Source organism: Parasteatoda tepidariorum, chromosome 4 (genome assembly GCF_982258835.1).
Source record: "Parasteatoda tepidariorum strain Cologne lab strain chromosome 4, Ptep-v5.0, whole genome shotgun sequence".
Taxonomy (NCBI): domain Eukaryota; kingdom Metazoa; phylum Arthropoda; class Arachnida; order Araneae; family Theridiidae; genus Parasteatoda; species Parasteatoda tepidariorum.
In genome coordinates this window covers 24461853-24482658 of record NC_141758.1, presented here as the reverse complement: position 1 = coordinate 24482658, position 20806 = coordinate 24461853, and the positions used below count along the sequence as shown (strand labels likewise).

General features: G+C 30.2%; 1 protein-coding gene across 2 annotated transcripts in view; it reads left to right on the top strand.

Annotated features, from left to right (window-relative positions):
• LOC107442449 (WD repeat-containing protein 62) overlaps window positions 1–20806 on the top strand; it is a 143945-nt gene that overhangs the window by 72694 nt on the left and 50445 nt on the right. For both annotated transcript variants that reach the window (XM_087160800.1, XM_087160799.1), the window contains exons 6-11: window positions 330–428; window positions 2752–2937; window positions 9252–9412; window positions 15752–15827; window positions 15909–16022; window positions 18028–18168. In XM_087160800.1, coding sequence (XP_087016926.1) covers window positions 330–428; window positions 2752–2937; window positions 9252–9412; window positions 15752–15827; window positions 15909–16022; window positions 18028–18168 — 777 coding nt within the window. The remainder of the gene's footprint in view (window positions 1–329; window positions 429–2751; window positions 2938–9251; window positions 9413–15751; window positions 15828–15908; window positions 16023–18027; window positions 18169–20806) is intronic.

Genomic DNA, 20806 nt, shown 5'->3' with positions numbered 1-20806 from the left:
TTCATGCCACAACATATAAATGAATCAAAAGTTCATGTAAAGCGCCACTTTCAGTTTCTTTACTCGCAGTATAGATTTAAAAATGTTGGCAAAATTGCCTAAAATTCTGAAAGCTTTAAATGTTTTAATTCGGTTTACACTTTCGTTGGCAGTCTTTTCAAGTGCTTGCAAAATCAACCAAAATTCTGCATTTTTCGATTTTTTAATATGAGCTATTTTATATAATTTTTTTTGCATAAAGCGGAGCATTTGTTTCATCTGTCATACTATCGTATTGTATAAATTATTTAGTTGTTTTTACATAAAATTTATTTTGTATCTTTTTATAGGTGAAAGCGCTTTCTTTTGCTGCTGGTGGAAATTATTTTGTAACCGTTGGCAACAACCATGTCAAATTTTGGTACCTGGAATACTCTCGCTCGACAAAAGTATGTCAAACAGTACTTTTATTAATAAATGTATCAAATTTTCATTGCTTTATTGTTGTCTATTAATGTTTATATAAGAACAATAAAGATATTTATTTATGCCTGGGCTACGTGCATGTGTCATGTCTGTGCTACACGTGTGTTAGATGTGACGCGGTAGGCAAATTTAGATTTATATTCATGTAACAATGTGAAAGGCTTCGTCTTAAAATGAAGTACAAGTTCAAAAGACCATTTTACTTAAAAAGTAGATAAATCAGTGTAAAAAATCTTGTTTTCATGCCGAGTAGTGTTTATAGACTGTATAATCTGAGCTGCCAACTTTCCCAATTGGTGTGAAAGATATTTTAAAATACAATTGTGGATAAAATTAGCTTATCATAATTGATGACTTAATATTATATATAAGATTAATTTATTTGCGTTTAGTAGTAGCCCAAATCATATTAAATTAAATTTATAAATCCGAGAGTTATAAAGTACTGTATAAAGCATAAGTATCATTCAGGGCTGAAAACATATATATATATATATATATATATATATATATATATATATATATATATATATATATATATATATATATATATATATATATATATATATATATATATATATATATATATATATATATATATATATATATATATATATATATATATATCAAGGCGGAAAAAAGCGATAACTGGTACAAAAGGCATTTCATTCTATCCTCTTTTTTTTCTAGAAAAATCTAATTTCTGTAACTGCCAAGATTTTCGGCAATATTATATATATATATATGGAAGAAAAAACCTATTAATGAAATTAAGCTATCACTTTTTATATTATTGAGAATCGTGCGTTGCTGTCCTTTTCAAAGGGATGCTTGGCACAAATTGATAAAATTAAATTTTTAACATGACAATTTTTACTCCGAAAAGAGAAAAAGCTGGTAGTAAAACCATTTCAGTCAATGCTAGTTTTTGGGAGGAGTTTACTTATTCTTTTTTTAAATTATTCAACAATATCTACTTTATCCTGGAAAAGAAGCAGTTTTATATATATGTTAAAATTATAAAAGATATCTTGATAGTTACAGATATTTTATTTTTTTTGAAAAAAATGCTGGACTGAAATGTCTGACGAACCAGTTTTTTCTCTTTTTCGTCTTGCTATATAAGGGCTTTCAGCCATGGTCTAGCTTGTCTTTTGGAAGACTAACAGAACCTTGGCAGCCAAGACTTCTTAACAATTATAAAGCATACATATGAGAGTGTTCGACGCTGGAAAATTATAAGTCTTGGTAACCATGGAAATTTATTTTTTCCAGCTAAAAATCATCGCATTGCTTCAAGCCATTTAAACTGCTTTTTTTTTTTTTTTTTTTTTTTTTTTTTTTTTTGTTAATCTCCTTTGGTTGAGGAGTTACGAAAAACAGCGTTAAATTAATTAGCTAAACCTTTTAAACTCTTTAAATTTTCTACACTATCATGAGAGATTTTTCACTAAATTTTAATTTTTTTTTCCTGGTTGTAACCACCCTGGTATCAAAAGAAGATAATTTTTCGTATAATTGAACGAAAAAAAGTTACTAGTCGAACTTCAAGTAATGGGGAAAATCGATGTTAATATTGAAAAATATGACGGTGATTTTAAAACTATCATCAAAATTTATCTGCACGCCTGAGGCTGCTCTGGGCCGAACTTGAGGTTTTAATTTTTAGATTGTACTTTCTGTTAACTGGAATGCAAACTAAAGTGAAAAGAAAATTATATATTTTTCATTCTGGAGAAAAAGATGCGTCGCTTCAAAAATCAACAGTCATTTCTTTTAGGTTTACGTCTTCTTTCAGGCTTCCAAAAGTAAAAAGTATCCAATTTGATGACTTTCTGCAAAAAATTTGCAATTAAGCCTAGAAAAATTGCAAAATTTTTGCACATGCATATAGAAAAAGTATGATGAAATACATATAGAAATTTTGGAAAAATTGCAATTTTTTCAAAAATTGCAATTAAGCAATGTTATGGTCTCTAAAATATCAATGTTGATGTGATTTTAAATTTATGTAAAAAGTTCATTATATCCTGCGGTATCCCAATTGATGACTTTTTGCAAAAAATTGCAATTAAGCCTAGAAAAATTGCAAAATTTTTGCATATACACATAGAAACAGTATAATAAAATACATATAGAAATTTTTGGAAAAATTGCAATTATGCAATATAATGGTTTGAAAAATCAATGTTGACGTGATTTGTAAATTATCTAGAGATGAATAATTTATTTTTCTTTTATTATAAAAAAAAAATTTATGGTAATCAGAAATATTTATTTTTACAGTATAAACTAGAACCTGTACCTCTAATGGGTCGATCAGCCATATTAGGAGACCAAAGGAATAATTATTTCTGCGATGTAGCATGTGGGAGAGGTGAATCTGCTGACAGTACTTTTGCGGTCACTAAATCTGGTCTTTTATGCGAGTTCAATAGTCGCCGCCTTCTTGACAAGTGGGTGGAGTTACGAGTAAGTCAGTCATTGTTATTCTTTAATTTAACATTTTTTACTTTGTGTTGATTTGATTATTTTTTATTTTATACAGTTTACGAAAAAAAATATATGAGAAGTTGTTTTATTAGCAAATTATTTCTGTCACTCAAAAATTAAATTTTAAAGTTCCAATAAGAAAAAACGCAACTTCATAAACATGTTGTTAATATAATTCAAACGCATACTAAAAATACAAAATCCACAATAAAAACGTAAAAAAATAATGTACATTATGTAACATTCAACGTGGGCAATGTTTGGAGAATTGGTAGGGTTAATTATGGCCATCACTTCAACCCATTGGCTAATGCAGGTGTTTCTTCCTTTCCGTCAAATTGTTGACCGTGTAAAGTCTGTACACGGTTTCTATTAAGTATTGTGTATTGAACATATGTTACTTAATGCTAGCTAGCTAGATCATGTAATTTGGCAAGGTACCTGCCCGCGCAAGCGGGCACTAGACCTCAGATCTGTGTTATGCCCTAGGGCGACTGAGACTAATGGCATTGGAAGTAATGAGGACGGGAAATTTGGAGGAGTACGAGGCAGTAACGGCTCGGGATATCTGCATATGCAGTTCAAATCATGATAACATGCTTAATGAAACAGCGTAAGAGTAATATATAGAATTTAGTAAAAATAAGAAAGTGGTAGCAAATGTATTTATTTAATTTACGAATATCTTATGGTAAAGCTATGTACAGATGGCCCTAGGGATTAATAATCGTCATAAAACTTATTTGCAATTCATTTTTGCTCTAAAGTTTAAGTTTCAAGCGTCACTCAATATTAATGTATTTGTAGTGTTACAATTTTACATTCTAATTTTAGCTGAATACACCGGTATTTTTATGTTTTGCATCCAGTTTGCGGAAGCTTGCTATTGTTTACATTCAGTTACTGTCATTATCTCAGCTGGTAACAAGCATCAGTTAAAAATTTAGAGAAAACATGTAAAGTAAAGATCAATGAAAAGAGACGAAGAAAAATTACTAAATTAATAAAATATAATTAAATAATTAAATAAAATATATTTTAAAAAAATTATTAAAAAAAATATTAAATAATGAAAATAATGAAAAGATATAAGTTCTTCATCAGCTCACACGATTATATCCGTAAAAAAGTGTGCTTTCTAACATTGTATCAGTATAGCCGGAGTAAAATATATCAGTACAATAGTGTGAGGAGCACTCAAGAAAATTGAAACGAAAATAGAATTTATTAAGTGAAAAATATATACGAAATTAAGCATAAAAAGCAAAAAACAGAAAATAAAATTCAAAGAAAATACATAACAAAACACAAAACGAAATCTATAAAGCGAGTAACGAATTCCAATGAACCTACACGTACCGGGATGTTTCAAGAACGTTTTAACATATTTTCGTAATAAGGCGAAAATGGAGGTTAAAAGCTGAAATGGAGGGATCTTTCATGGCGCGTTCTTACTACTTGTATATATTTTATTTTGAATTTGTTTGTTTTCATGGTTTAGGGCAATTTTAATCTTTACAAATATGCAAAAAAATAATAATAATAAATAAATAAATTTAAAAAAAAAACCTGCTAAGTAGTTTACTTAGGCGTTTAACCCATGGAATTACGATTATCCCCCCCCCTCATAATAATTAAACACCATTGAATACATCGATTTTTCAGCTATGCCACCTATGGATGGGTGACTGAATGAATACAACAAGCTTTCTAAAACCGGAAGCATTATAGAAAACTTCCAGTGTATCTCTCCTCTTATGTTGCGTTCACGAGGCGATGTGTAAACAGGCTTCATATTCTTGGAAATTTTATAATCGTGATTTGTGATTGCGTTTTATTTTTCCATTCATTTCTGTAATTTTTAAACTCTAAAAGGTGGTGAGCCATAAAAGTAAATTAATATCACAACATAAATAAAGTGTAAGGTTTGCCAGGTTTTGAGTATTATCCCCTATTTGGCTACATTTGTATAATATCACCGTCTTCTATCTTTCGGGTAGGATCATGCTTGTTAAGTTGTCCAAATTTGTTTTCTTCTGAAATTAAAAGAATCAAACTTAAGTTAAAATGAAAAATCTAAATAAAAATATATATTTTTAAAAACCACGTTTTTTGTAGTGAAGAATAAATCATTAAAAAAAAATTGAAAAACGAAAAACGTGGGGCGCATGAAATACACAACAGTAATGTTATATTAGTGTGTGTATGAGTGCTCTTGAGAATATGTGTATGTATATCTGTAAATGCAATTGTATCTGAATGTGGATGTGGAATATGTTTGTGCATATGCATATGTGTGTGGATGTATATGTGGCTGTGCATGTGTATGAGTAAGAAAATGTGTATATGTACTGTTATGTATTTCATGCTCTCCACGTTTTTCGTTTTTCAATTTTTTTTTAATTATTATTCTTCACTACAAAAAACGCGATTTTCCTAAAATATATATTTTTATTTAGATTATTTTTCTTAGTCAAGAGTAGTCAAGACCACTACTAAAATAATAGAACTTTCATTTTAAACTAGGGATACAAAAATCTTTAGTTTTATGCTGATGAGAACCGAAACAATCAGGAAATGAATGAGGAAAAACTGGATCCTACCACGTGATTTTTCAGCCAATAAAAATACTCCGACAATAAAAATCTTTTCACCTGACATGTAATACTAATTTGAAATAATGGAATCGATAACAAAAGACAATCTCAACTTGACTCTAAAATGACTTTTTTTGAGTTTTAATTTTATTTTACTTTGTATGTCTTTTTTCTCTTCATTTTCATGCATTGTCATCCAATTCTGAACTATGTGCCAAATTTGAAGTTTGTAGCTAGTCGGGAAGTTAGTATAAAATCGATTACAAAATTCCACCCGGACAGACATACACGAAGGCAAGTTTATATAAACGTGGTAAAAAGAATGCGTTACATTGAAAAGCCTACAAATATATTAATATTGACGGGCACGTTTCTTTTTTTTTTTTTAATTTAGGTATAAAAATAAATCAGAAGTAAGTTTTATGATGTATATTAACCCCTAGCGGCACCTGTATTTAGATTTACACGGTCAACCCTTTGACAGAAAGGAAGAAACACGGATGAAAAAAACCGTCACAGCCGGCAATGTAATATCGGACTTGAAAGCTGCGGTCAGCTCTATAAGCCAATGTGTTAAAGTAGTGACCATGATTACTGTGCAAAAACTTTTAAAATGTGAAAATTTGTGATTACATGTAAGGCATGTGGAGGAATTATGAACACCAGCTGATGCTTGTTTAGGAACTGTAGTTGACTCAAGGTCAGACTTAGCAGAGGCACTAACAAGTAGTTTTCACCATTTCAATGCACATACTCTTTTCATACATTAAAAATAGTTATTAATATGTTTTGAATTAAAAATAGCGGTTGATGTGTCCATTACTAACCAAAAACGAGTCTACGCTCCCATTTTGGGATTACGTCGTTTTTGTCAAAAAGGTAAAGAGTGGTACCTTTATAATTCAAATCTAGGTATTTATTTTTTAAAAGCAAATTTTTTAGGTTTGCCGCAGAGTATTTTTTACTATTTACACAGAGATGCCAACTTGCTCCGGACAGCAAATATATATTTTAAAGTGGTAGTTTATCAATTGTGATTCTTGGTTTAATAAATTCAATTTAGTAGATTTTTATCCACCACTATTTCTAAATAATTCGTAGGCTTATATAATTCACCAAATTATATTGCTTATATCATGCTATACCTTTTAAAAAAGCAAGCAAAATTAGTCAAATATTTGCAAAATTTACATCGTAGTTATTTACCGTTTTTTTAATTATTTTGGCGTGTCCGGAGCAGTTGGCATCTCTGTTTACAAGCCTAGCTTCCATTTCTGGACACGTCTCTATTTCAAAATGATAAAAACTTGTAACTTAAATCTTTCATTGCAAACCAAAATCTTTGTGTGATTATTACAGAGATGCCAACTGCTCCGGACACGACAATATAATAAAAATTACGGTAAATAAGTACAAAGTAAATTTTGCAATAATTTGACTATTTTTGCCTGCTTTTTAAATGATATTGCAATACATAACTACTGTAGAGTGGTTAATTATATAAGCCCACGAATTATTTAGAAATAGTGGTGGATGAAAATCTACTAAATTGAATTTATTAAACCAAGAATCGCAATTAATAAACTACCACTTTAAAATATATATTTGCTGTCCGGAGCAAGTTGGCATCTCTGCAAAATATTTTAATAACACTTAAACATTCTTTTTTCTTTACAAAGTGGAGCAACTTTGCAAAGGTTTGTTAGGAATCATCGTGAAATATAGAAACCCAAATTTAGCATTTCAGAAATTACAATATCAAATATACGAAATAGAAGACTGGTGATTTAAATGGAAAGTAGCTGTAAATGCAGACAAATCTCAAATCCTTAGCATACCTGAAAGAAGAATAAAAATACTATCACAATGTAAACCAAAAATATAAGAAGTAAATGTTGGTTCGTTGCCACATCAAAATGTTGCTTTTACGTTCAAATTGAAGAGAAGGGGTGTCGTGGAAACCGAAATTATTTCATAGCGAATGCAAAAGCATAAAATATACAAAATATTTAGGAAACATCTTTTCGTTTTAAAAGTAGACATTCTGATAAATAATAAATTTTTATTTTATCTTCCAACGTTGAACTCTTATTTTTAAGAGGAAAAAAATTTTAAAGTAATTTTCTTTTAAAGAGGAAATGAGTTTTTTTTTTAGTATACTTTTATTATTTTCTTTCATAGACTGAGACCTGGAAAGAAAAAAAAATAATAACTAAGATGAAAAATTCTGAAAAATGTTTAAATTTAGTCTTTTCTTTGGACTTTTTACATCTATTTATATTTCATTAAAATTGAAATTCTTTCGAATGATATAAATTAATTAAAACAGCTAAATTTTTTAAAACTTTTCTTGCCTTTACTTACAAATAAATTCCGGATCGAACTCTGATGCCTGTTTATGACGATTTCAGCCAGATTTGGGGGTGACGTGAGGCGATTTCGCACTAAAATTGTATGTCCAGATCAGGTTTGTTCGCAACATCGTATTAATTTAAGAAAGAAAAAAAAGAGTTTAGTAAGTTAATTTATATATATATATAAATGTAACCACCAGTTTTGTTCTGAAATTTTAATTTATAATATTTATGACTTTTATTAATAAGTGAACTGATTTTAATTGATGTTGTGTATTTAAAACATGTTGACTGATGTCAGCATTTTATAGAACATTACTTGAGATGTCACTTTGAAATCGGAGATTCTCTCTTTGCAAGTCCGTACCTGATTAAAATCACATTTTATTATACAGCTAAGTTAGATATTCTTTTTACTGACTGGAGTGCTGAGTTGCAAGTACTTATTAATTTAGGACAGCTTGAATTGCCGAGCAAAAAACAGTTTTATAAAACCTATTAATGTCTTTTTTAAACAAAAAGTGGTGTTTAAGTCACTCATTATAATATGTATTTTTTTGAAAAGAGAAAATTTTTATATCAATGACTATCCCAGCGGCTTATATATATATATACAAGTGAAGTTATTTTATGATTGATATATATATATATATATATGAAATCCTTATCTTGTTTTCTGTTTTTTTTTTAATCAATTTTTTTTAAATTTAAAGTATTATTTTTTTTATTAAGGAAAGAAAAGGGTTTTTTTCCAAAATTTTCAAAAGAATTTTTTAAATAAATTTCTTTATTCGTTGTTGTTGACGTATGCCAGTTTAGGCAGAGGGGGTGCGATTGTTCTTGTTTTCCAATGGCACCATCTATGGCCAAGAATTCAACTTCTGCCACACCATACGTCACTCCCGCGTATAGGGTGGATCCATTCATTCCTCCAGAGATCGTAATTTTGACCTGAATCAGAGAACGATCGTTCTCCAATCCAGTACCCCCAGGGTTTTTTATTTGTTATAGGAACATGGGGGACTTTTGCGACTCGACAGATTTAACGTGCATCTGTCACTTTACTACACGGGAGTCTTCGGCCGGCGGGGTTCAAACCCACGAACTCTTGGACATGGGCCCACGGACCCTTTCCTTCTCGGAGTTTTTCCATTTCTCCTTTAATGCTTTTCATTTTTATTTCTTTCCCTGCTTTCGTTGTATTATCTTACTAAATGAATTCTATGTACTTGCATCTAAAGCGTAGAACATTAATGTTCTTAGTAAACTCATTTTTTTTATTTTCTGTCTTTATATTGTGTAACATATATAATGACGATAATTTTTTTTTTTTACATCGCAGGCTTCAGTGGCATACAGTATTACAGTAGGAGAGAATTTCATTTTCATTGGCTGTTCTGACGGTATTGTGAGGTGCTTTAGTCCAGTTGATCTTCATTTCATTTGTACATTGCCAAGAATTCACTACTTAGGCGTGGATGTTGCTAAAGGTCTCACTGGAAGGTAAGGTATTTGGGCTGACATATTTAGAAAACCTGTAGTAAAAACATCAGATAAGATTTTATTTTCATTTAAAAATAAGTTAACTGTCCGCTACTACCACAATTGCTTAGCAATCAGCGCACGTTATTCACCAGTGATTGATAACTTGCCTTCGACCGAGTTTGGCATCAGGGCCTCATATACAAGCTCATAAATTTCAATATCCCCAAAGACCTAATACTACTAATTAATAATTATCTGACAATCAGAACTTTTCACATTAAGATCAATACAGCATTTTTTCAGCTAGAAGCATTAAAGCAGGAGTTCCGCAAGGTTCAATTCTCGGCCCTGTGCTCTACCTAATTTATTCAGTAGACTTTCCAAATTTTAATAATGTGAGAAACATCACCTCAGCCTTCTACGCAGATGATACAGCACTTATGAGCAGATCAATAAATCCTAAGAAGTCAGTTACTAATCTCAGTAATATCATACCTCATATCGAAGACTGGTGCACAAAATGGAAAGTAGCCATCAACACCACTAAATCTTCACAACTAATTATTAGGAAATCAAGTAAAAAGAAAGTCATTTATCCAAATATTACTCTTTTCAATGATGCAATACCACTAGTTCGAAAGGCCACCTACCTAGGCGTCACTCTTACTAGTACTTTAAACTGGAATACCCATATTGAAAATATTCTTAGCAAAGCGCAAGGAGCCTATAAATCTCTGAAACCAATATTAAACTATAATTCAAAACTATCACTCAAAACAAAATGAACGCTATACCTCCAATGCATTCGACCGATCATCAGCTACGCAGCCCCTGCATGGAGCACAACAACTGTTACTAAAAAAAAAAAAAAAAAAAAAAAAAAAAAAAAAAAAAAAAAAAAAAAAAAAAAAAAAAACTGGAGATTACTCAAAATAAATTCCTCAGATATATCACTGAAGCCCCCAGATCCATGAGAATGAAAGATCTAAGACGAAAGTTAAAAATTAACAAAATAGATGAGCACATAGCTGAACTATGTGCAAGTTTCTTCAAAGATGCACTCTCTTGTCATACGTGCAATTACTTTAAAAATTTTGATTTTGAGCTCATCAAAGACAACGTAAAATATAGCCCGGCAACCGCCTTTTTCCTATCCGACGGGATTTTGTTCCGTAAATTTTGTAAATAGCTGTAAATACTTGTAAATAATTTTGCGCATTTATTATGTATTTCTCCTTTTCTCTGAGGCTATGTACACCTGAGAAGCTCGGGGGTAATACCTCGAAGGGTGGCGAGGCAGTCTGCCACAAAACCTCTTCTCTCTCTCAAACTTGTTTGTTCAATCTCACTACTTCATTTGAATTTTCTCTCAGTAAAAGATACTGAACCCCAACTTTCACCTTTCAGTTGCGCTCCGGCGATTTATTATTTATTTCCACTCAGGTGAATTAGTTGGAGCCCCTAGCGGGGCTGATGCTAAGATAACCATCACATATGAGTATGAGTACATGATAACTTTTAGTTACGGATAGTTTTGTCCTCCCATGTTTACGCCTCCGTTGCAATAACGGACAAAGATCTTTTATAAAAGAAAGTGATAGGAAATTTACCCTTTAATTCATTGGTGATGTTCTAGTTTATAAAACCAGCATTTATGACTCGAAAGATCATGTGCTTACATGTTCAAAGTTATAACGAAAGTATCCAGCAGTACTAAGTAGGTACATCTGCAGGGGTGCCAACTCTCTACGCTTTTTGTAAAAATTTATTCCAGTGGTATCTAAGTTTGTGTTTTAATGTATTATTTTTTATTCATTTAAACTTATTTTCCACACCACTATCGCTATCTACTCATGCAGAGTACCACTATCTACTTATTCACTTAACACGTTGAGCTCCGCGTCAGCCACCGGTGGCTGACACTGAAATTACATTCAGGCTGCGTCTGACACCGCTTGCTGACACTGACCTTTCACATAAGCAGCGAAAAACAGCTGGCTGACACCGTATAACATTATATAGAGCTATAAAATTTACACTCTTTTATGGAATTGCAGAAAATTTATTCAAAATTTACTTAATTATTGCATACCTGCCAACTTTTAATCCCTTCCATTATCATTTTTCCCAGTGGTATTGAAATGGCTTTAAAACTTCAATTTTAAGCAAGCAAATAAGTTGTATTTGAGAAAACTTAAGTTGACATCCATTATGGTAACGCATATTAATATATCTGCTTAATTTTTGTAAGAATAGTGGTGATTAAAATCATTAAAAAATTAAGTTTATAAAGGAAAAAATAGTTCTATATTTACTACCACTTTAAATATGAAAATAGAATCTTCCGGAAAATCCGGAAGAGTTGGCATGTATGTTATTGTGATTCTTAGTTTAATAAATTCAATTTAGTAGATTTTTATCCACCACTACGTTTAAACAATTCGTAGGCATATATAACTCACCGCTTCTGTTTCAGATATGTTAAGCTAAACTTTTTATAAACTAACAAAATCTGTCTATATTTGCCAATTTAGTTTATGGCAATTTTAATTTAGCGTGGCGTTCAGCGTGTTAATGAAAATTACTCAGTGTTTTCTAGGTCGGTACGATTAAGGGTGTAGGTGGTACAAATTGAGCAACCAGTTGACTATATAGTACCCCTTGTAGTCCTCGTGAGATTTATTAATTTTTATTACTTATTATACAATTGTTGTTATAGAAATGTAAATAGTTATATATTCACGATTAAAATATTTCAAATGCAATTGCGAGAGCTGTAGTGGCTCAGAAGATAAAGCGCTCGCCCGAGGTGACCCGGGCTCAAATCCCAGCGATGACTAGTCGATACGAATTCCGCACCCGACTCTCACCGAGAACAGTGCTGATGTAAAGCATACTCAGTGGTAAACGGATCACGGGTTAGAGTCCCTTGCTGTCACGCTAACCTTTGGAGGTTCTCGTGGTTTTCCTCTCCATGCAACACAAATGAGGGTTGGTTCCATGAAAAAGTCCTCCACGAAGGCGAATTTCACCCAAACTTGATCCAGGAGTTCCCTTGTCTTCTGGATTGGGTTCTAATTTACAAGGTTATGGAATTGAATATTGGTATACGAAAACTCAAAATTGGGTCGGCTGTTCAACGACGGTTATTAAAAATAAATAAATAAATGTAAACAAAAAATATATATATAAAAAAACGAAATTGCGATTGATTTGTGTCCGATACAAATTCAATGTCACTCTAAAGCGATGCGATTTAGGCAACTTTCCTCTTATTAAGTTGTGAATTTTAAAAAGAAAAATGCGATGACATTAAAAAAAATGCTTATCGGTCAAAAATAATAACATTACATCGTTGTATGCGAATGAATTCTATTGTTTCCAATCTTTTTTCAAAATAAAAATGTCGCAAAGAAGATTGTTTTTCAGAGGACATATTTTGAATACAAATCGTCATCGTCACAGATTCATCTTTCCTTCACAACTTTCCTACTTTCTATTTAACATGCTTGTAATATTCTTCAATACCTTGTTATCATTCTGCAAAAAATAAATATCAGAATCAAAAAAAGAACATTCTTCACAGATGAGTGAATGTCGATGAATGGAATATTTCTTTTTAACATTCTACTGTTACCTTTCATCCCGTGCCTCCAAAACTTTTACAACCATTCATTTTCGCTGAAGGAATACATTACGAACAAAAACTATCACGAGTGCAGAATTGGCAGTGTTAGGTGATACCCATCTAAACAGCTTTTGAACTCTTTTTGGTTTTCATGTACTTTTTACGAACTGCTATTCTTTCAACCCATTACCCTAGATATGAATTCAAGTCTTGGGAATTTGTCTCGATTAAAATATCGCGAAACACTTTTTCATCCTCTTGGTATCATTGATCCAGTTTTCACTCACACGGTTTCTATTTCGAAATTAATTTTCGTTTTTCATTTGTTTCCTTCGTTTTTAAAGAATATTCAGAAAGTCTTTTTTTTTTCTTCTGAATTTGAAATTCAGATTAATTGAATAAAAAAATATTTTTTTAAAAATTTGTTTATTAAATATGCCTAAGAACTCTTTAACACATGATAACTAAACTTAAATCAGTGTTACATTATACCTTCACATTCGACTCAGAGATTACGAATTAAACACATAATGTTTATTTTAGAATTCCTTTAATTATTTTTTAAAAAAATAACATGATGAAAATCTCTAATACTTTTAATAAAATATGAAAACTATTTTTCTTTTATTTATTTATTTTTATTTCCAATGAGCTGCACAATCGGTCTTGCCGATGAGCAGACCTAGTGCGTTCTCCAGAGGTGGTATCCACTCTTTCAGGACCACCACAATGGGTGAGATACCGTTGGTCATGTTAATTTGGACTTCTAGTTTCTGCCACACTAGATGGCAGCACCGAGACTCTATTTGGATACTAAAGTGCACTAGGATTTTAATTTTGCCGGAAATGCCAAGAGCCAATAAGGCACTCCAGGGATCTTTTACATGCCGCATAATCATACGACATGGCCGCTGAGGATTTTCTGCAACCCGAAAATCCGGTGTCTGGCCGGGGATCGAACCCGCAGACTTGGGCTCAGTAGGCCGACGACAAACCAACCGCGCCACCCAGCCACAATATGGAAACTATTATAATTCACGTTTTCAACATTGGAAAAATTTTAAAGCACTGATAATAATCAAGAAAATATCGATTTTCACCGATGAATGTCGATGTTCACCGAATGTCAAAAATCACATAGTCGCTCTGGTGAATATCTGAAACATTTGTTATGTTTCATTTGATATTAATTGGTTGAATAATATTTATTCCATATTGTTCCGATTCGGATTCATTAGGAAAAAGTTCGATGCAGGGAGTTGGGAGCAATGGCACAAAACATCAAGAGCAGTGTATGGAATACCGGGCAATGACCCTTAACTTAAAATAAAAAATTTTAAGGTATGGAATACCTTAAAAAACATTAGGATAGAGAATACCAGTTATTATCCCTACACCTGCACTGTATTCAAAACACTGATGTTTTTCGCAATCTAACTTAGTCAGAAATTAGAATATCGAATAAATATTTAAATATTGGTGGATAAATTAATATAAAATCAGATCTAGCATTTATTTTGGACATTCACCAAAGAGACTATGTAAATGATGACATTCACAAAATCGGCAATTTCGTTCTTCCACAGTGACAATTGCGTCTCAAATTCACAAAACTGTCAGAAATCGGTAGTCTGTTCGGCGAATGTTTAGTTAGTTAGTTGAAATAAGTTTTGCTTCCTTAGAAAGTTGAACCAAAATTCGCTTTTGAAGTTAATTTTTTTAACCATGTTTTTTTTTCTCCATGTTTTTAAGTATTCCAAACATCATGCGAAAATTAATTATTTTCATTTTTAGTTAAGTTTTTAATAAATTTTCTACTATTAATAACTAATATAATGTTTGATTAAAAAAGATAAAAAGATTATACTGACAGAATTATTTGCTGAAATATTTTATGTTTAGTGATTTATTCTTTTAAGAAAAAACATTATTTTTTACGCAAAATAAAAAAAAAAAATTTTATATGTTATTGGCAAAGTTGAAAATACTGCCAATATAAATACTGTTCATTTACAGTGCTTGATGGTTTTAGGCAAAATATAAAGTATAAGAATTATTATGTAGGATTAAGGGGGTTAATTGCTACCTGCGCTATTTTGTAAAAAATTAGACCTATGTAAAAACTAAAAAAAACTGGTAGTCTGCTTAAAAAATTTGTTTATACAGTATTGACTATTATGAAAAAGAATTTTACTGACTTTTACATAAATTTGATGAAGCAATTCACTTTTATATGAATTGTAGCAAATAAAAAATAATTGAAAATATTTTAAAGGAGGCACTAGTAATAAGTCTATCCTATTTAAATGCTATCTTTTCCGAGTTTATCGTGGCTAACCGCCAAATAAAGCAAAATATTTTCTTTCTCCTAGTAAAAACTCTATATAAAACAAATTATATTAACGATTTTGTTAAGTTCAAATTTTCGCGGTTTAACAAGCTCATTTTCAGCCGATTGCAGGTGATTATACTATATCTATCATTGAAGAACTTGTAGTCTGTCTCTATAGAGGTAAAACTCAAATAAAATTTTCTTATTTTTGACAAACCGAGCCCGCGCTAACTCTCAAGTAGTTTAAGAAATGTGTTTGTTTCTTTTTTTTTTCCTTCTTTTTTTTCGTTTTACCCCTGATCTTTTTCTTTTTAAAGATGAATGTATTTTAGCTGCTCAGGCGGCACAATATACATTTTCTTATAGATTGTGTTAATTGTATTGTGTGTTGTTACAGACAAGTATCGAGTCACCCAGCTGGTTCCAAGTACCCAGATGTCATTGCTGTCACATTTGACGAAATGAACAAAAAGGTATAACAGCTATTTCTTATAAATTTATTCAATTGTTCATATAGAAAAACAATCATACATTGTGATGTTTCATTTTTATAGGTAACATGTGTGCATAATGACCACAGTTTATATGTTTGGGATGTTAAAGATATCAAGAAAATCGGAAAATCACATTCCTTTCTCTACCATAGTGCCTGTATTTGGGGAGTTGAAGTGAGTAATTAATTTCAGTTAATATATATATGTAATACAAAAATTAAATACTTTTGTATTAATAAAAGAATTAAAACTCTTTCGTTTTCATAAAATGTCTTTGTTAAAGAATAAGCGTAGAGAGATTCTATTTTGGGAATTCAAGGCTGAAAACATACCATTGAAATATAAATAGATTTATATTTCAAAGGAAGGGTTATTTTTAGAATCTTTCTCTCTTTCACTTCCATATTAGGAAGCAGTAAATGATTTTCCTTAATGCGTAAGGTTACAAGGAATGTACGAAGTGTGCCTTTTTACCTCAAATCTGTGTTGGTATAAAACGTAAGAACACTAGTTTTGCGTGTCCTTTTCATCATGATGTGATCCTGATAAGCTGTTCCGGAATTGTCTGAAGTCTTGTCCATCCCCCTCCCGTAGGGAGTGTGGATGTGAATTGTTATCAATACCAGCCTGCATTTAAATAAACCTGTTTAGAACGTCTGATGGCTTACGACTGCATTATTTCAAGCTAAATACAACACTGATAACAGGGATGTAGCCCTGTTATTACATATATATATATATATATATATATATATATATATATATATATATATATATATATATATATATATATATATATATATATATATATATATATATATATATATATATATATATATATATATATATATATATATATATATATATCAGCTCACACGATTATACGCACAAAGAGAATTGCTTACGCTTACTAACATTGTATTAATATAGCCGAAGCAAAATACATGAATAAAATAGTGTGAGGAGCACCCAAAAATTGAAACGAAAATAGAACACATTAATTAAAAAATATATAAAATAAAACATATCAAGCGAAAAACAGAAAATAAAATATAATAAAAATACAGAGCAAAACCCAAAACGTTATCTATAAAGCAAGTAGCGAATTCAAATGAACTTACACGTTACGGAATCTTTCAAGAAGGATTTAAAATATTTTTGTAATAAATTTGCCAGATTACAAAATATGAAAACAGAAACGCAAATAGAGCTTAGAAGCGTAAATAGATGAATCTCTTATGGCGCGTTCTTACTGCATTACTGGAACGCGTTTGATTTGTTAGTCACCTTTGATTGGCCCGAAAGTAGATGTTAGCAAGGTAATAAAATTATACTGGATAATTTGAAATTTATAATTAATAAGTTCGATACTTTATACAGTTTGAATGATTTTAGAGAATTAACATTTATTTAAAAAAGAAACGTGATTTACCCGGTTTGCACAGATTTATAGCCACGGTTTTGCTCATGGTAAAAATATAAATTTAGTTAACAAAGAAGTTTTTGGTAAATTTATTAATAATAACATACAATTAACTCAATGATTTTATATAAAAGTTAATTACGTTAGTTGGGTAGCCATTGTTTCTTTTCATCAAACTTTGAAAGAATTTGTCAATTTGTTTCTTGGATAAATAAACATTACCACATATTCTTTTAATTGTATTCATTTGTTTCAAAATGATATTTAAATAAATGTTTTTAGAAACACTAGGATTCCATGTAATCTCGTCATCAGCTAAAGCGCAAAGTATATCTATTGTATTGATATATTTTGCTTTGAGTGTATTAATACAATGTTAGCAAGCACTCTTCTTTGCGGATATAATCGTGTGAGCTGATGACAAGATTATATCTTTTCCTTATTTTGTGTTCCAGCTCTTTATTTTTTTGAAATTCTTTTTGTTTAAATATTGTAATTTTTTTTTCTTCTTCTCTTTTCATTTACCATCATTATATTATTTAACATGTTTTCTTTTTATCCTTTTTGTCTTTATTGTGATATATATATATATATATATATATATATATATATATATATATATATATATATATATATATATATATATATATACTTTAATTTTATGTATGATAATTTATCTCACGTAAAAACAGTCCATAACTTTTTGATAACTATACATAATTTTAATTTGAAAAACAATTTTTTGTTTTGTTTCAGACTTATCCAGACCTTCCGGACGATACAAACCTTCCAGGCGGGACTTTTTTCACGTGTGCCAGTGACGACACGATTAGAATTTGGAATCTGGACCACAAAATGTTCCAAAATAGTGCCTTAAAGCGAAATATCTATTGTTATGTAAGTATTCTTTAGGATCTTATTTGCATGAATAGACACGCTAACTTTTTATACTTTCTGATTGGAGATAGATATCGCCATTGTTTTAACACGAAAGAATGTAAACTAGCCCTTTACCGATAGCGTGTGAATTAGTTACATTCAATTTATTTCTTCAAAACTCTCCCAGCCACAAACATAACATTATGAGACAGTAAAAAATAAAGTTGTCAACTTATTATTCGCTTGTTCAATGCTGCCAGATTTTCAAAGTTTCGGAACTGTGGTAAATGTCTACTGAAGGAATATTTTTTCTAATACCTTTTTTTATATTTTTGATCAGTCGTTAAGCAAAATAAAAATATTTCTTGTATCAATGTAAATCGAATTTTGCAAATTATGACCTTAAGATGAAATACTAATATATCATCTACATATGTACTTTCACTGTTAGTGAATTCAGTGGCACCTGCGGAAAAATGTTACCAACAAAAGTTATGCTTTGATATCGGATTCCTTTTATTTAGTTTGCGTATTAGTCAACTTTCATTCTGATATTTACCTATACAACATTGTGAGCTGACCAGGTTCGGTCATATAATCTAGTACAGTGTTTCTGAAACTCTTTAGTGTAGGGACCATGCAGGGCAATACTTTCAATATCATTACTTGTAACGAAAATAAAATGTACGTACTTTTACTTGTGCTTCGTTACATTTTAAATTAAGTACTTTCTCCTGTTTTTTTCGTTAGTTTTTTCGGGCAAAAGTATTTGTAACGAGAATGTCAAAAAAAAAACTTTATTTTTTTCTGAATTTTTTTATTTATTTTTTCTAATAAATAAAATACATAATTTCTGAAAAAATTCTTTTAATTCTTTTTTCCCTATTTCGAATTTTACAGTAGAAAAAATTAGTTTATATGAAAAAATTTAGAAATAAAATTTTCGTGGTCAATCTTTTATCAGTAAAAAATTAACAACAAATTAAAAAAATCGTCATTATTTAAAATTCAAAAATAATTTTTTTTAATTTTCATAAAAACAAAAGATAATTTTTAATTTAATGAATTTCAAGGGGTTACCTATATATGAATAATTTAAAAAAAATTATTTTTTACCTGTTTCTTTAAACAAAAAATATAAATGCTTTCGAATTTGTATAACAAATTAATTTATAATTGCAAATTCCGAAATTAAGGCAAAAACTCTAAAGATTTGATAGTTTTAAAATTAACATAATTAAAAACTCATTTTTATATGCGAACAGTGAATTTTGATTTCTTTTTTGGTTTCTGAATATTCTCATCCTTCACTATCTCGACGAATTTTGTAACATTTTCCAGCATTTTAAATTCCATACATTGAAAAAATAATTTATCGCATTTTAAATTAAGAAAAAGTAATTTTTTTCTTACATTTCTTAATGAAATTTGAGGTTAATTTGAATTTTCAATTTCTATGCAATGTACTTTTTAGCCAGATTTGAGGGTAAAGATACGTGAGGTGATTTTGCACTAAAACTGTTTGTCCAGATCTGGTTTGTTCATAACATTGTAACAATTAAAAAAAAAGAGATTAATTTAATTTATATATAAAACTACCAGTTTTGTTCTAAAATTTAAATTTACTAATTTTTTTTCGCAATCTGTTAAGTATGTTTGTCAACAATACTTTTTGCTACGTTTAAAACATGTTGACTGAAGTCAGCATTGGAGTCTCTCAATTTCATCGCAAGTTCTTTGTTTTTAATTTTTTTCTATTTTTAATTTTGGTCTTCCTCATACTACGTTGCATCTGTCGTTACTTTTTTGTTTTGTACTTGTATTTTTCACTGGATACTTTTCGAAATCAAAACATTTTTCTCTTTACTTTTGTTTTAAGTACTTATACTTTTTCTCGTTACTTTATTGAATCAAAACTTTTTACTCGTTATATTTGCTTAAAGTACTTGTACTTTTCACTCGTTGCTTTTTCAAATCAAAACTTTTTACTCGTTACTTTTTTCTTAAACTAAGTGTACTTTTACTTGTTACTATTTAAAGGTAACGTTCCCATCTGTGGTAGATATCGCATAATATTTACGAATGTTTTGTGGGTCCCGATAAGCATCGAGAAAATCTTACACAGGCGTACTGTCAGGTTCTTCACCTTCTACTGTAATGTACTATAGCAGTTTAAGGACATTAATTTTAAATTTTGTGGCACAGAACAACGTGAAAATTTTAAATATACCCAACCTCTCGTCTTCTATTTATCGATTTAGAGGACCATATATTGGCGACTGGTCTTACGAGTTCTCACTCATACAAACATTAACACCGATGACTAATGAGTACAAATTTTAATATCACGAAGCATCGTCAAAAATGTATCGCTATATTTTCGGAAGTAATCCAATTTCTAATTGATGTCAATATTTTTGTTACCCAAATAAAATATAGCAACCTTCACTATGAAATCATATTCAATAATTATCGCTTTGTATAATATTCACCATATTGTCATTTTCGGTGTAAAGTGTGCCAAAAAAGAAAGAAAAAAAACAAACAGACTACCACTCTGTACACTACTCCAGTTCAAGTTCAAGTTATTTTTGAAAAAGAATTTGGGTTTATAGGCACAACTGGAGATGTTGACGTTCCTGTAATTTTTGTTGTC